The sequence below is a fragment of the Ambystoma mexicanum genome, chromosome 6p (genome assembly GCF_040938575.1).
Source record: "Ambystoma mexicanum isolate Mex_15411 chromosome 6p, UKY_AmexF1_1, whole genome shotgun sequence".
Taxonomy (NCBI): domain Eukaryota; kingdom Metazoa; phylum Chordata; class Amphibia; order Caudata; family Ambystomatidae; genus Ambystoma; species Ambystoma mexicanum.
Genome location: NC_090935.1, coordinates 1,536,677,524 through 1,536,695,406, shown reverse-complemented (window position 1 = coordinate 1,536,695,406; position 17,883 = coordinate 1,536,677,524). Strand labels below are relative to the sequence as shown.

General features: G+C 43.7%; 1 protein-coding gene across 3 annotated transcripts in view; it reads right to left on the bottom strand.

Moving 5' to 3' along the window:
- HOOK3 (hook microtubule tethering protein 3) overlaps positions 1-17,883 on the bottom strand; it is a 1,904,471-nt gene that overhangs the window by 783,082 nt on the left and 1,103,506 nt on the right. For all 3 annotated transcript variants that reach the window (XM_069626410.1, XM_069626409.1, XM_069626411.1), the window contains one exon: positions 13,501-13,588. In XM_069626410.1, coding sequence (XP_069482511.1) covers positions 13,501-13,588 — 88 coding nt within the window. The remainder of the gene's footprint in view (positions 1-13,500; positions 13,589-17,883) is intronic.

Genomic DNA, 17,883 nt, shown 5'->3' with positions numbered 1-17,883 from the left:
GTAGTGTCCTCCATATATCAGCTAGTTGGAATTGGTATAGGAGTGTATTCAGGATTTTGGCTGAAAGGGTCGGTCTTTTGAATTTGTTTTCAGATCTGTCTAGGTTGGGGTTCAGGGTGCAATTAAACTCCCCTCCCCATATCATAACTCCTATGTACGGGCCTAGTGTTGTGTACAGAGATCAAAAGAAAATCGTGGCATCGTAGTTAGGCGCATAAGTATTTACTATGTTCACTGTTCTGTTTACCAGCAAACCCTGTATAATCACCATCCTGCCCTCATTATCTGTTTTAGTGTGCAATACTTTGAAGGGGATCAAGGGAGCAATACATTCTAGGACACCTCTGGCATATGTTGATTAATTGGAGCCCATTACAAACCCCACTCCGACTTCCCCACTTTCCAGCCATGTTCAACAATTTCTTGTCCGTCAAATGAGTTTCTTCTAACATTGCTATGCTCACTTTACGTCATCTCAGGTATGTGATTACTCTTAGTCTTTTAGTATAGTTATTTAGGCCCCGCACATTCCAGGTCATTATCTTTAAATCTCCCGCCGTTGCATCCTTCAATGCATATGGTCAATGAAGTCCTCACACCCGACCGGTGCATTGTCTATCAGTAAAAACATTTTGCTATTGTTTCCATCAGGCTTCTACCGCCTCCCCTTAATAGCCCCAACCACCCCCCACCCATCTCACCCAACATGGTTCCCCAAAACTTAACTAACAACACAGTCAAACTTCTTCAGTTCAACGCTACCTATCTGCTGGACTAGGCTCCTGGTGCCCTCCCAACGTAGACTAAATAACAATACGCTTAAAAGCTTAAATTGTCCAGAAATGCATGGCATTCTTAGACTTCCCGCCTCCGCTCCTCCAATACCCTGTCCATAAACAGGGATCCTAGTGCCCAACGGGTGGGTGCTCTCTGGCACCATCAAAAAAGTATGTGGGGTGGTGGAAAGACCTTCCCAGATGGGATCCACTATATCTCTGTATGTCACCACCATTTCTCAAGAAGGCCAGAATTCGCTCCCTGTCCTTATAATTGAGGACCTTGGCAATGATGGGACTGGGCAGTGCACCTGGAGGAGGACTCTTGGTCAATGCTCTGTGCGCACGCTGTATGGTAAACCCCTGTGTTAGATTGCCTGGGCCGAGTTCTTGTAGCAAAAGGTTCTCGACATAGTTAGTGGGGTCTGACCCCACCATGCCCTCTGGTAGTCCAACAATTCTGATATTATTGCGGCGTGCCCTTCCCTCTACATCTTCCGCTCTGTCCTCCAGTCATTTAATTTGTTGCTTAAGAATGTGCACTTCTTTGGATGTCTGCATCGTCTCCGCTGTGTTCTCCTGAACTTTGTTTCTCCAGTGCGCTCCGCCAGACTTCTCACATTTTGTCTTAGTAGGCCAACATCAATCCGTACCTCATCTATTGTGGACTCTAGGATGGCCTGCAACTTTGCGATAGCATTTAAAATGTGTTGATTCCCACATCCTACAGTATCCTCTTGGCTTGTATGCTGGTCTACATCTTTTCCTTTGCCTTTTGAGGGCGTTCCTTGCCCCTTTGCAAATGCCTCCATCGTGGTTTGTTTCGCCTTCAAGTTATTGCCCTTCGTCGTCATCTGTGCCTTTTCGATTGTGGCTTGTCCCGCTCCCTGATGTGCACCCTATAATGTTTACTTCTGAGGTGTCAATTCTGTAGCCGTTACTGCGTCTGTCTTCCAGGGGAGGGTTCTTGCAGCTGAGGCCGAATTGTAGGTCTATCTTTTCATAGGCGACCATTCAGTCCATGGAGAGCATGATATTCCTCTCTATAACGAGCTGAGGGGAGGGGGGGGTGCGCTAGTTCCCCCCGTGCTTACCAGGCACCAGTCCTCCAGCCATCTGCACCTTACAGTCCTCTTTCAGGAGCTTGTCGCCTGCTCTTATGTTGTGCGAGTGGTCGCACTTGATAAGTCCCCTTTCGGGCTGTCCTGTAGCCCACTATCACTTGTTCGGGGCTTCGGGCCGGCACGCTGTACTCCTGTGAGTCTTTCCACCTAGCTTGCTCACTGCATGTCAGGAGGAGTGGCAATTTCCACTCAATTACTCTTCTGGCCTCTAAGATTGTGGCGCAGCTTCCCTAGCAAGTTCTGGTTGTTTATTCGCTGTGGTGGTGGGTCTGTGTGCCATATTCCGTCTCCCGGGTCCACGGCCCCGTCTCAAGCTTCCCCGCACCACATCTGTGGAAATCTCGTGGCCCTTGTACCTCATTCAGGACTCTTAGCTGCACCCTGGAGTTAGTGGCAGTGCTTGTAACGTGGCCCTTTAGGAGTGCAGTTCTCGCTGTCCCTTGTAGACCTTTTTGGTGTCCTACCCTGTCATTTGTTGGGTATCGCGCTCTACTGGGTGTCCAGCACCTACCTCATGCCCCCAGCTCCTTACCCCGACAGTCTGGCCGTTTGCATCCATCTCAGTGCCTGGGGGCTCTCGGCCCGATCTCTGGGCGTGGGCACTCCCTTCCTTCCTTGACTCCACTAATTCCAGAGCATAATGCACTGCCCTTTGTAAGCATCGGCCCGGCTCGCTCTCCGCCCTGGTGCCAGCACAAATTCCTCCCTTGGCTTGCTCCACTTGAAGCCAACACCCATTGTTCTCTATGTCTATTCTTTCTGGTCTCCACTCCCACTGCATTCAGGGTTTGGAACCTTTGTTTGCCACCCTGTACCTATGTCCTTGCTGCAGCAACTCTTCTCTGCCTCTCTCGGGATGTCCTATCCAGTACTTCTGCTGCACAATCAGGAGCTCACTGCCCGTGTCTGTCTGTTTTCTGTATCACGCCGGCATTTCTTCATTGTTTCTGGGGTATGCTAGCACTGTGGGCTGCCAAGCGCACCTAGCCCGATACCAGCCCAGTTCCACTCCCGGCCGTGCACCTCACCGCTTTAGCAAGTCCCCCTCTCCTGGGCGCTGCGCACTCTTCTTACTCCGCTATCCCTCGGGGGCCCAGCACCACGTTCCATCCTTCCGTGTCTTGGCGACCTCGCTTGCTGAAGCCACACTGCTCATTTGACACTGGGGACAGCCTCTCCGGTGTGCTCTGGCTCGTGTTACCTATTGCCTCCGTTGCCTGACCTTTTCGTATGGCTGTGCTCCGCCGCAACCCAGTACTGCTCTCAGTCTCTCACATTGAAGACACAGTACAACTTCTAAATATAGGAGAAGAAAGTGTCCATATGTTGTAAACAGTTACTGAGGATCTGGTCATGGACACTGACCTAAGTGAAGAAACAACCCTAAGGCCAAAATCAACATTTACTGCAAATCTAGTACAAGAAAATGTCAGACCTGTTCTACAAAGCAACAACTCAAGAATTAAGACAAAAATACCTTTCAGGAAATTCACCCAAATTCAGATCCAATATGTCTCAATAAGAAAAAAACAGAATTTGACAAACTAAGCAAAAACCCAGATGTTACCATCAAAAAAGCAGACATATTACGCAATATTGTACTGATGAAAACTACAGATTACCTGAAATCAGCAGAAGAACATTTAAATCAAGACACATGCTATGAAAAACTCAGTACTAATCCTATCCCAAAAATGGTTCTAGACTGGGCAATGAGCCAAAACCTGTTAACAGATTATGAAAAAAGATCATTAGGAAACTCTCATCCCATCCTAGGTACAATATATTTCATACCCAAAATACATAAACCATACGACACATTCCCATCCTTTCGGATAATCATGAACAGTATTGCTTCCATTACAGAGCCCATTTCCAAATATATTGACGCACATTTACAGCCACTTGTATGAGGCCTAGCCTCCTACATCAAAGACACAAAGCACGTCATCCAGCAGTTGCAGGAAATAAACTGGGAACCAAACTACAGACATGTCACACTAGATGTTTCATCTCTATATACCAGTATAGCACACTGCAAAGGACTAGAAACCACACATTACTTTCTGAAGACGAGGTCAGTCACCTATTACAGTCAAAATGAGATTGTATTGGAAATGCTAGATTTTACCCTTAACAACATTTTCCTGTTCAACAACCAGATATCTACCGGCAGAGACAAGGGACTGCCATGGGTGCCAAATTTGCACCCTCTTACGCAAATCTCTATGTAGGACATTTTGAGCTAGAGCATGCTTGGCAACATGAAGCCTTCACTTCACATAACATCATCTACAGGGGAAGGTAAATCAATGATGTCCTTTTAATCTGGAACGCAGACAACTCTCAAAGAATATTATGACTATGTCAATTCTAACCAATACAATCTGAAATTAACTATGAACTATAGTACTTCATCAATACATTTTTTGGACTTTGAACTTTATGTCAAAAACAACAAGATGCACACAACTATATATAAAACCAACCACTGGAAACACAATACTTCATGCAGACAGTAACCATCCTCAACATGTCATTAGAAACATACCTTATGGCGAGATGCTCAGGATCAAAAGAAATTGCACAGAACAGGAATATGAAAAACATGTCAAGTCTCAATGTCAAAATTTGCAGCAAGCGGTTACAACCGTGGACACTTGCACAAAACATATGACCAAACTGCAAAAAGGCCAAGAGACGATCTTCTAGTCAACAAAAATATCATACCTTCAACAGAACACTAAAAAAAATAAGGTTCATTACCACCTATTCATCAAATGCCAAACAAATCAGCAAGATTTTAAAGAAAAAGTGTCATATTCTGAAAATGGATTCACACATATCAGGATACCTTGATGAACAAGTTAATATCACTTTCCGAAAAGCTAAACCTTTACAGGACATCCTGAGCCACTCACATTTTACGAACAAAAAGCACAGGATTACCACAACTATGGGATTCCATGCCTCTACAAGGAAACTACAAATGCAGCAACTGCAAGAGCTGTACTTATTCTGCAAATGGAAAACAAGAGATAAGATTACCCAAAATGGTAACATTCACAAAATAAAAAAGACTACCAACTACAATACTAAGTCTGTAATATATGCAAATGAGAGCACATGCAGCAAACTTTATGTAGGTAGCACAACAAGAATGCTTAAGACCAGAATACAAGAACATTTTAGAGCTATTAAAAAAAAGATAAGGTACCCTCTTGTGTTCCATTGAATGATGGTACCCTAAGGTGAATCTAAAAGCAAGATAAAATTCTATGGTATTCATGCCACCTATTGGCATGCACTTCAGAAACCCCCTCCGCATGTAAAACTCGAAAAAATGGTCGGGGAGGGAACTAACATAATGACCCTATTGCTGCACCGCGGGCTCCAAACGGAAGCCCAGGCAGTCCCAAGTGACTGCCACGATAAGGGCTTGGACTGCTATCTTACATACCGAGCAGGGGCTGCACCCGTACTATAAGTGGCTTCCCCTGTGGCGGTTTCCGGGACTCGCCCCCACACATGACCAGCACCTCTCACGATACTGGGAACAACTTGGCTATCGAGGCCTGACAGACCTCTTCCCAGAGGGAAAGTTTATCACCCCCCAAACATGGCGCCCGGAACACACTAACTCCCTCCTTGAGATGCTTCAGTATTATAGGCTCCGAGCTGCAGTTCGTGCCATGTGGCCCTCGTATCCAGACAAACCCCCAGATTCACCCGAACTCCTGCGGGATCCAAGGGGGTGTTATCCAATCTGTATAAAATGCAGCTGGGGAAGAAGGTGTGTGGGTCACTCAAACCACGTGAGGCGTGGGCTGGGGAGCTCGCAATAGAAATACCTGAGGGGTGTGGAGGAAGATGTGTGCGCACACACGCGCAGTCTCTCTAAGCGCCAGATTCCGCTGCATTCAATTTAAATTCCTCAACAGGCTTTACTACACACCGTCTAGGGTGGAGAAATTTGCTGGCGCCCTCTCCTGTGGATGCCCAAAGTGTAAATCTCCTGAAGCTGACCACATTCACATGTTCTGGACATGCCCTGCAATCCATGCTTTCTGCGTGGCTGTGGCGGAGGCGCTCTCCGAAATAATAGAGACCCCGGTGGATGTGAACCCACTTGCACTATTGTTTGGAGTCTGGGAGGGGGAGAGTGCAAGGAAAATGTCTACATTTTTGAATGTTGGTGCCATTGTTGCTAAAAGGTGTATATTGCAAAACTGGAAGCGTCACAGCCCCCCTACCTTCTCGATGTGGCGTAAAGCCCTTACTTGGACTCAAATATGTGAAGAGGAATACATTGGGTCCTGGTCTCCCACATCACGACCCAAAAATGTGTGGACAGAATTCCGCAGCTACGTGAATAATAGAGTCGAAGTGGAGTGGACGGCCTCCCCTCCCCAAACACGTCCCGCCACACCATGACACTGACTCGTGTTCCTTTTCGCCCAGGCTGGGCTGCTCCAAAAGCCAACTGTTCTCTCGAATAAGGCAGCACCCTGCCGTTTGTGTTGCTGGATGTGGTGTGATGTTACCCGATTGCTGCGATGTACCCTGTTCTATGCCTGTCTTAACTTTCTGCCAATAAAAAAAGTTTAAAAAAAAAAAACATTCTATGGTATCGAAAAAAATAAAGCCACAGAGAGGAGGAAACCAAGAAAAAATCCTGAGATCCAGAGAAGCTTTCTGGATTTGTACTTTATACACTTTTGTAAACGAATAATATAACCAATATTAAGGCTGTTCAGTCCCCGAGAACTATTTCAGGATGCAGGGTACTTTGCATCCAAGCACTCACTGTATAAATGATTCTCAATTCTTATATTCTGAATAACTTTGTTTTATTTTGTACAATTACCTATTGATTTAAGGACAATAAAACGCGAGATACAATACACATTTGTATATATCATTGCCCTCCACCAGAGTCAACCCATACCAAGATGGAGGACTAGCGATCACTTGATCGCATAGGAAAAGCGAAGATAACAAACATTTCATAATGACTTAATAGATTGCCATAAATCTGTTAGGGAGAATTCTCATTATATGGCTAATTTCCCTCACCTATAGAGTCCCCCAGCAGCTTTGCTGGATTTGAAGGGTTTGTTTCTTTTTACCTACTAAGAGTGAGACTCTTTTTCCCCAATCTTAGGCATTTCTGCTATGTGTGTTCTAGGCTATTTTTGTGTCTAATGCCTATGGGATTTTCTCTCCCCCATAGGAACCATCTTTATTCACATGTGTTGCACAGCACCCTCCGTGCAGTGACACAGGGGAGTCGTAGCGACCCCCAAACATAGACTCCATACCCTGGGACTGACTACTGTCTCCCAGGGCATTTAAAGTCCCCACTGACTTTACTAGTCGATTTCTATTAACTTAACCAGTACAACCCATCTTACTATGGAGGTACTGGAAGGGGTTAATAGTTTCCCCCCTATGTTCATTTTCGAGGGGGTACCGTAAAGTCCCTCTCTCTAAAGTTTCTGGCTGGTGGCAGTGGTTACTACCATAAATATTCGACCGCGAATATTTACCTATGGGATTTTCCCATTGTTCGAGGCTAACACTTTTTCTGACAGCCTCTAACATACCGTTGGTGCATTTTAATATTAACTTTGCTCCGGTAGGTTTTATTCGCCAGAACTTTAATAGAACTTCTTTCTCGTGTCTTTCTCTATGATCCTAACCCACGTCGGGGATCCTTTGTTCGTCCGTTTGGCGGGCTTCTGCCCAGAAGCCCTCCTTCCGGCGCCACTGAGTCTGGGGTGGGTCCATTGTGTGGGAGGGGGAGTAGTATCCCTGGACAGAGTTGCCGCAGCAACTCAAGTCACACTCTAGCCTGATAGGCTGGAGGGTCTCCCACCAAGAAGACCACTCCACTGTGTGAGTGACAGCTAGGCTGTATGAATGGTTCTCTTTCTGCATAAAAGCAGGGTACTGAGGACTGGAAGAGCAAGACGTCGACACTGGAACTACGGAACCTAAGGGGAGAGAAGCCACAGACAACTTCCACATTGACACCACCAGTGAAGCCCTGCCGGATCATCTCGCCACTTTTCTTCCACACGACGAGAGGAGATCTTCATCGAAAGAGCCTTCTTTCCTTGAGCTGGTGGGAACAACCAGTTCGCCCATCGCTTCCCTGGACCTGCCCTGGTCGAATCGACAGTGCCCAGCACTTGGAGACCGGATAGCCAGGCAGCTATCGACCCGGACCGGGATTAAAAGGAGCATACCTTTTAAACTTTGTTTGCCAGCACCGCGGCTGGTTTCATCCCTGGGTAGTGCAGTGACTCGAACCTTCCTCCACAACGAGAGCCTTTCTTCCTCTGCTGGACCCCTCGAACTGCAGGAACTACCAGGAACAACCGCCACCGCAGGAGCCACTTCTTCACGTTTAAGGTACATTGTTCTGCCAGGCCTCCCTTTCCCGTGGTAGGCCTAAAGGTGTTTTAAATCCTTTATCTACTTGTTGGGTTGGCCGTCCTCTCTCAACATTGTCTTTCACCTCGCATCTACTTTTTCAATATTCGTTTACCAAAGACTTGACTGCAGCTACAAGAACATTTTTGCTCCTAAACTCTTGGTCCTCTACCACTGACTCTGGCTCAGGCCCATTGACTATGGCTGATTTGTTACATCTGCTCTCACTAGATTGATTTTCATTAAGAAATGTGTCGGTGCACCTGAATCTTCTAAACCCCTCTTCCTTCCTACTGTTTTAACTTGTGGAGTGCCATTTTGCTCAGTTTTCATTCACTTATCTTTCTGCTAAAGTGTCACTGTGCATTGCTTATTCACAAAACTTCAGGGAAGTGTTGCTAGGGGGTGTCAGAAGATATTTCGGTTTAACTTGTGCTTTCCCTCCCTTTCGTTAAATTGATAGAGTGCCTTTTGTAGTTGGTTTTCACTGCACCGTTTTGCTCAGTTTTCACTCTACCACAAACTTGTCTACAATAGAATAGGGAGTTGTATATACTTTTCCTTGACTGAACTTAATTTACATTATTAACTGTGAGTTGTGTGTTGAACTAGATGTGTATAAAATAAATATATTCTCATTTTGATACAAAGCTTTGGTCAGTGTTTCCTTGTTCCATAGTACTGCGATACCTATTGTGTAAACCCTGAATGCTGCTCATCTCCCTCTCGAGATAAGTCTGACAACTCAGCCACAGCTACCAACTAAATCTTTGTGGTACGGACTGATACCAAAGGGGATTTATTGCTCTCACCTGTAGTCCTAATTTGGTGTATTGCTCCATAAGGGAACTGCACTGGATTCTGCCTAACAAAGCCTATACTGCTAACAATTTCAGGCCCATTGAGTTTTCAATTAAGACTATATTTAATAAACAGGTTTGAGAAATCTCAATACGAAAATGTTGCCGATCCAAATGGCGGACTCTCGCTCACGTGACAATGGGGAACACAAGACAACGAGTTCGCCCACTTTAAACTTACAGTGCAGTACAAGCGAAATTGCTGGTTATCACGCTGCAATCCTGGAGAGCAACACCGAAGCATATCAAAAATTCAGAGAAAGCATTTCAAGATAAGAGGCAGCTAAAAGCTCTATTTGTAGAACTTGAGTCTGAACACAGATAATTACTCGAATTTCAGCAACATACAACTAAGATGGCATGCACCCCATATTAAGCATAGCAATTTCGCTTTTCTATCCAGGTTGGCCATCAAAATTGGGCTAAAATTATTACTCACAGCCAATCTAGTCAAAGAGAACAGACAAGAAATATATTTGCGCTCCAACATGTAGAAAACTCTGTTTTATACAAAAGTGAGTATCAATTTGTTTACGTGTGCAAGTCCTTAACAGAATAAGCAAAATATAGGTGCTCCTTTTCAGTTAAAATGTCTTAAAAATGCTGACAATCAGTAGCCAATTAGTGATTTATAAAAGATTTGTTTTCTTTGCTTTATATTTTAGTTATTTTTTTAAATACTAAATGTCGAATGTGAGGCTCATTCCTCCTGAAGAACTGTCAGTTAAAATCTGACAGAGAAACGCATGTTGAGGATTACAATTGATTTAAAAACAAATTCTGTTGGAATTAAAGGCAGTCACAAATTGATAAAGCTTTCAAGAGAAATTCTTTACAAATATTTCTAACGATTCATTTTACTGACCATCTGAAACCTATGTGACCAATTGAGTTGGGCGTTACAAAAACAGCCTTCCACCCCCCCTTTACAACTCAGATTACTAATCATTCTGATCAGCCTCGGAATAAGGAGCCGTTGTGCAGCCTTACTCATAGCAGTAGCAAATTCAAGTCATTTAAAAATCTACAAATACATCAAGTTTGCCATTCTTTTTTGGCTCCTCTGCAGCAAGAGCGCAAATATTTCTCCGAGGCTCCAGTTCTTCCGTACTGGGCTTCATGGGCATGCGACTCGTATTTCAGCGACCTCGCTCATCCGAGTCGCACTGCCTTCTTTGTCAGAGAATGCCTCATGTTGCATGCCCTGGTTCTCCTAAGTGAATCGCTTGCCCAGCACGTCGGACCGCGTCCACTCCTGTGGCTTGGCACAGCCTTCGCCTTCCCAAATTGCATCGTGGAACAGTTTCCACCCGCTACAGCTGTTCTCTTCTGTTATGCGTCTTCACTGCGAGTCTATCGGAGCCGCTGCCATTCTCTCCTCCAAACCGTGTGAGCCTCATTTCGCTCGGTGCTCTTCCCAAACGAGATCTTTGTAACCAAAGCGTATGTCAAACTCCAGTTACTACAGTATTCATGCGATCATCTTCTGTTTTTGGAACACTTATGTGCCTCACTAAAGCATATCATTTCAGGATCCGCAGGAGCTTTTCATGAACACGCCCGCTCTACATGGAAGTTAGCCACCTCCCTCCCCTCGGTTCGGAGATTACTTTATGTCAAAGATCGCAGCCAATTACCAAAACCCATCACTGTGTCTACTTATAAACAGGGAGATCTCACAACCAGTAGCGGTATCTAGGAACGAAACAAGGATGCCCCCTGTCCCCACTGTTATACGCGATACACTTGGAACCTCTCCTGAGCAAGATTAGAAACTTGCAAGAAATAGAAGGCTGAAAGGGAAGGGGAGATAAGACTTGGAATACCCTATAGGCGGACTCCTGATAAACTAACATATTTAGGAATAAACATTACAAAATCCAGATACCAACTGTATGAGGCGAACTACCCACCTCTAACAGAAACCGTTGAACATATGCTGCACAGGTGGAGTCCCCTATCATACCCTGGCTGGGCAGGATAAACACCATAAAAATGGTGGTGCTGCCAAAATTGCTATATACATTCATGGCAATCCCGACAAAGGGCCCGATGGCCTTCTTCCGAGCCATACGCAAACACACACAGGCCTTTATCTGGATCCAGAAGAAACCGATAATCTCATATAGGTTGTTGCTGCAGCCTAGGAATAAGGTGGGGATTTGGGAACCAGACCCTATTGCATACTATCGCGCTGCCCAAATTAGAGTGTTGAGGGACTAGACAAATGAGGACAGAGGGAAAAGGCGGAGAGATACAGATAGAGCAGTGTTGGGAGCGGATCTAGAGAAGGCCCCAAGGGTACCCCAGGAAGACAGACCCCGTAGCATGTACTGCAGTGAGATCGAGGTCCTGGTGGGGCCTACATGGGATGAACTAGTAAAACGCTCCAAGATCTCACCGCTAACCCCAGATTTTTAAGAACTCTCAAATCACACCAGGGTGGGATACGAAGGGCTTTGTCAAGTGGCAGGAAGGGGGGTGTAGGAGGGTAAGGGATTTGTATGAAGGAGAAGAGATAAAATCCTTCCCCCAATGTAAAAGCAACTTTGGGCTAGATGAAGGGAAGAGATTCCACTATGCTCAGTTGAGACACTGGTCCCTAAACCCTAAGATAAGAGCAGCGACACGAGAACTAACCCCTCTGGAGAAATTTGTGACTTTTAACTCTGGGGATAAACATTTGGTGGGGGGCCTCTGTAGGCTGATTAAAGAAGGGGAGGAACCCGGGGTTAAACGGAGTATGCTTAACTGGGAGAAGGAAACAGAACGTGAGATAGGCATGGAGCAGTGGAATAGCCTATGGGTGAGTATTCCAGGCTGGAACACTCACTACAAATCCAAGAAATCTGGATCAAAATGATGCACCAATGGCATCTCACTCCCAGTAGACCGTCGAAAATCTATCGGTCATCAGCCAGACTGTGCTGGGGGAACGCGGGGAAGGAAGGAACCTGGGGACACATATGGTGGCCATGTCCAGCAATAGAGCAGTTTTGGCAAATGATCCAAGGAGCAATAATGGGCATACTGGGGACGGAGAAGTCACCAAACAAGGGGCTGTTAATATTGGAACTTGATGGAGAGCTAGACAAGTTGACCTCTAAGGCTCAGCGAAAAAATGTATGTGATCTTGGTAATGGCCGGGGCCCTCCTAGTAGCCAGCAAACGGAAAGCAAAAGAGGTGCCAACAGAGCATGAATGGGTGGACAAAATATGGAACCCGGTAGCCATGGAAAAAGTAACATACAATTAGGGGAGAGCATCAGAAATTCCTGATGGACTCAGCCTTGGTACTGCGATTTCTAATGAAAGACTCAAGGAAAGCATGGTGTCCAAGGAGGATGCAGCTCTTGGGCCTGGTCTGGGGACCAACACCTACATGATTCAGGGAGACGCCTCCATTGACCACTCCAAAGATCGACGGGAAAAGGTTTGGCTTGATCCACAGGAAAAGGTGGCATGGACTGCACAGTACCTGGGAAGAAAATGGAGGGGGAGTTTACGGCTATATATTGAATTTAAAAATGCCAATAAAAAAAGAATATGGAAAAAACAAAACAATCAAGGGGAAAAAGAAATCGGCACGCATGGTGCCCATGATCCGGTCTCTGCAGGAAGGTTAGGTCACCTGTGATGCTCCCTACATTTCTGTAATATTGATATTCATTTCTTTAATTTCTATCTATATTAGTGGTGGTGCCCACTCCCCCCGCCCCCCTCATTCACACACAATTCTACCACGGACCACAACCCTGAACTAGATCAGCATTCTATTCCAAGACTAGCAAACCTAATCCACATACAGCTATGATCCAACACACAATTCCTTTGTGGAACCCCACCTACATTTCCAGTATTGGTACCCCTGCCAATGCCTCCACAAAACAATTTTGTTCCACACACAAAGCTCAGCCACTGCCCGCAAATATTGGTCATCAGAAACCATGTTTTTTCGAAGATGTACACCTCTGTGCCTACACTACAGCCTGCCCTGTAGCAACTTCGCTGTCAGTACATGATCATTTCACGAGGCAGTAACATAACTTTTCTCAAAAAAGTTTTTAAAGATGGGAAACTAAAATATGTTACTAAGCTATATAAATGTGTGAGTGGACATCACAATTTCCATCTAGCAGAAAAAAAAAATAAAACTGTTTTGCAAATCAAATCCATGAAAAGAGATCATAAAAAGAAGAATTAGCTTAACAGATTGTGATTCAAAATTACATAAAGAATCCTTACAGCATATATGCACATTCATGTATAAATGAATACTAAAAATAACGTTTAACAGATTACCTGTATTTGTGAGTTGGCCTTCTTGTGCTTGTACACATCGCAGTTCTTCGATAGTTTCCTTTAGAGAATCTCTTTCTGATCTTAATCTCTGTGGAATGAAATGACAAAACACATTTAATTTATTTATTTCTTATTCATATTTTTATTTCATTTAATACATTTCAAAGCATCGCGTAAATACAAGGTAACAGTAAATGTGTACACAGTGACAACCAAAACACCGAACAACCAGGATATATAGTGCCATAACAGTAGAAGTATACTAGCATTCATCCAATTTGCAGACAACATATTTATCTTTAGTTCAGAATCTCTCATTGTTCTAGGTCAGCAAAGACTTACAAGCACCTTCTGGGAATATATTTTTGGGGTGGTCATGCAAAAATGTGACAGTCAATGTGAAGTCTAGGCTCAATTTCATGTTAAATTGCATCTAATCATAGATCTTTATTTGGGGTCTTACTTGGTAATAGTAACTTAAGTAGGCCCTTCCCTTCCGCTATAGCTATTTTCACCAGATGACGATAGCCTCTTCAATCTTGAGCATATCCCAACAATCTTGTAGCTTGACCACATTGCCAACATTTGGTGGTTTCTCTAGAGTCCGGCTTCTGTAGTTGAGATATACTATGTTCTTTGCAAGAGACTACATTTTGTTTCTCGAAATCTAAACGATATTGAAATGTTGGGGATAAAGTCCCACAGCACCATAGGTTCAATAGGTTTATGAATTAGTATGTTTTGTGCAGCCCCCAATGCTGTCACTCTTGCTTTGTTGTCTGGGATTAGCTGTAGATACATTGGTTTAACCCACGGATATTCTGTATCTGTATCTGTATTCTGTATCTGGGCCTCTCAGGGATTTCTCCCAACGTGTTAATTTGCCATCCATGGCAGCAGAGTGAATTCCAGGCTTTAAATTCATTTGCAATCCCCAATAGAAGAGCCAATCTGTGTTGCATAATATATTTTGTTACAAAGAAACATACATTCTTTTAAATTTGTGCCTTCATAAATCGCTCCGGGAATCCCTGTTTGTGTGTACATGAGTTGGAATATACCCTCAGATTACTTGTTTGTTGCATTTTTTCACCAGGTGGTCAGGTAATGGTCAATTAAACAGCAACCCCATAGATTCAAACCATTTCTATCCAGGACCTTAATGCAAACCCAAGTGATTAGTTGCTTTTAAAAAAAAATAATACTTCTTGGAATCGATCTTTTTCAATTCAAGTTTATCTTCCGGATTCACCCATCTTTTAATAATCTAGTGAGGAAAGGCCACTTGTTTTTAGTTGTTTTCTGGTTTGAGAAGCTTTGCCTTTCTTTTCCTTCATATAAATATCGAAAACAACCACTGAATCTTGCATATATTGCTGCCAGAATGCGAACGGGCAGCATCTGCAATAGGTAGGTATACGTTTTAGTATTGGGTTTTATTTTATAGCAATAACTCTACCCGTTAGCAAGAATGGCAACAAATCCAATACATCGATTGACAGGTGCAAAGATGCATGTAATATCTGCATTAAATTTAGTGGCAGCCATACCCCCAAATATGTAAATCTAGAGGTCTGCATTGTGAACAGGCTTTTCCATTGTGCCATCGTCCCCGTCACTGTCACCAATAGGATTTATTCTGATTGGGCATCACTGATGTTATAGCTGCCAGCAGTACCAAACTGCTGTAATGGGTCTTACAGTGCTCTGATTGTATGATGGGGTTCTGAGCTGTATAGTAAAACATCTGCATACAGTGAGATTCTATGTTCACCAGTACCAATTTGAACCCCTTTGTATAGGGTGGACATCCTTACATGTTCCGTCAGTGGTTTGAAAGAAAGAGCATAGAGAAGGGGAACAGAGGGCACCCCTGTCTTGTGCCCAGGAATAATCTAAAAGGTTGCAAAGTTATGCCATTAGTGTAAATCGTGGCCCATTTGTATGATATTTTAACCTCTTAGATAAAGTTCCAAACAATGCCAATTTCCTCCATCGTTTAGAATAGACCGTGCCAGTTCACCATATCGAATGCCTTTTCGGCATCCAGAGAGGATGGCACACTCCTCTTTTTGTTTGGTTCCTGTGATATTAGGTACTCGCTGGGCATCGTTAGACTAGTGCCTCTCTTGTACAAACCCGGCCGGGTCTCTATGCAGTATTTTGGGCATTTCTCTGGTCTTGCTGCTAGACACTTGGCAATTACTTTTGCATGGGTTTTTATTAAGAAAAATCAGCATATATGAAGCACACAGTGAATCATCTTTCTCATGCTTGGTTAACAGGACACTAGCTTGATACAGTGAAGGGGGAGTTCATTTTTGATAAGCGATGTCGTTAAAAAGTACTGTTAATTTTGGGGTGATAATCAAATGTATAGCTTTATAAAAAAAAAAATCTTCTAGGAATGCCATCCAGGTCTTTTGCGTTCCTTTTAGCTAGGGATGATATGGCTTTAGAAATGTCTTCTTCCGTAAAATCTTTAGTGTTTCCAACTGTTCTTGTGACACCTTAGTTAATTTAAGTGCTGTCAAGAAAGGTTGTGTCCCGTTATGTGCTACTAGTTCTCGTTAGCTAAACAAAACCTGATAAAATTATACAAAAGTTGTTAACATCCAAGTCTTCAGTAGCTAACGCACCGTCAAGTGTTTTATTATGGTTTATCTTGTCTGTATTCCTGACGTTTAAAGGCAATTTGACCTGTAGGTCTTTCACCTAATTTTAATAGGAATTGTTTCCCTTTTGAAAATATTTTGTCTTTTTCGAAGGTGGCGATTTCAGTATTCATTATAAGCTTATTACGAAAATGTAAAATTAGAAACAATTACAATGATAAACTAACCACAAAAGAAAAACAAGACCACATAATATAAAAACTTCTCATTCAATCCTGTGTACATTGCTTTGAACAAGGTCCAAATCTAACATGACTGTTTAACAGAAGACAACATTCATGTCAACTTAAAATCTCTGTACTACCTTCTTGAATGCACAATAACCCATGTAATTAAGCAATAGGCCCCGAGCAGAGGGCGGGGGGTGCATTACCACTTCAGGTAATGCCCAGCGGCCCATAGTTACAGGCCCAAGCAAAGCTCCAGCGTTTCGGAACAGAAAAAAAAATAATGATCACTGGGCAAGGCAAAAAAAAGTCTGTTTGCCCTTTACATTGAAAAATTGAATGCATTGAAAAAAAAGAAAAACATCAACAAAAAATGGCCGCCATGGAAATGGGAGAAGGGACTACGTGAAGTCCCTTCCTTTCCACGACGGCCTGTCGCAGATCGGGAGCGGATGCGCTGGGTGACAGCAGTGTTCTTAGTGCGTCCGTTCCCGAAATGGACTTCAACAAAGGTAAGTGGGGATGGGGTCGGGGAGGGAATTCTGTGGATGGGGAGGGGTGAGGAGAGAGGCGAAGTGGGACACCACTTACCCTATTCCCCGGCCGGGAAGACGGCGGCCCCCAGATGCTGGTAATGCCCCCATTCCGAGAGGCTGGCACCCCCCCGTACCTTCCCTGCCGAGTACTACTAATGATAATTAAAACAGGTGCAATTCTATAGGAATTTTGAAAGTAATTTATCCAAGTTAAATAGCCATGTAAAAAGCGAGAAGTTATTATGACATAGTGGCTATTACATTGTTTACTTAACTCTTTCAATTCCCCCTTGTTTTGGACAAACAATTTAAGGTGCACCGAAGCTATGTCCACCTGACCTGGTGTAAGGTTTTGAGATTACCATCCTTTTTGTGTTAATTTGCCAATTCTGATACTTTTTCTAAGACGTTGCGTTTCCTGCACTCTAAAAAACGTTCCATTTAGCGGCACAGGTTGAGATGCAAATCCCTCTTGGGTGTGCCTTCATAGCACCCTATGCTATCTGGAGAGATACCTCTACTGCTGCATTCAGACTACAAAACTCTGCAATGGTGTCTTGTAATGTTTGTATGATATCCAAGTATTGTAGCATGTTCAATTTACATCTATGAGAGGAGGCAAACAGTATGCGCATAATTAGAGGGGAGTGATCAGATATTACTTTAGGGAGCGTTTCACAACTTTACTAGGCAGCCATTTCTCTTGAGTAAACTATAAGTCCAATTTTCGAATATGTGTTGAGGGTAAAACTAAAAATTATATGTTACTCACTGTAGTGACTAACATACTTCTAGTCCATAGTCTGTTTATTAATTTATACAGTGCACCAAACCAAAAGGTAACTGGGCGCTTTTACGAAAAGAGTTACAAGAATGCATTAGAGTAAGTTGCAATGTTACAGTCAATATATGCATGATGATACAAGACAGATGATACATTAATGTACAAAGTTACAATGGTTACAGTAAATATATACATGAATACACAGAGATGATACATTATTG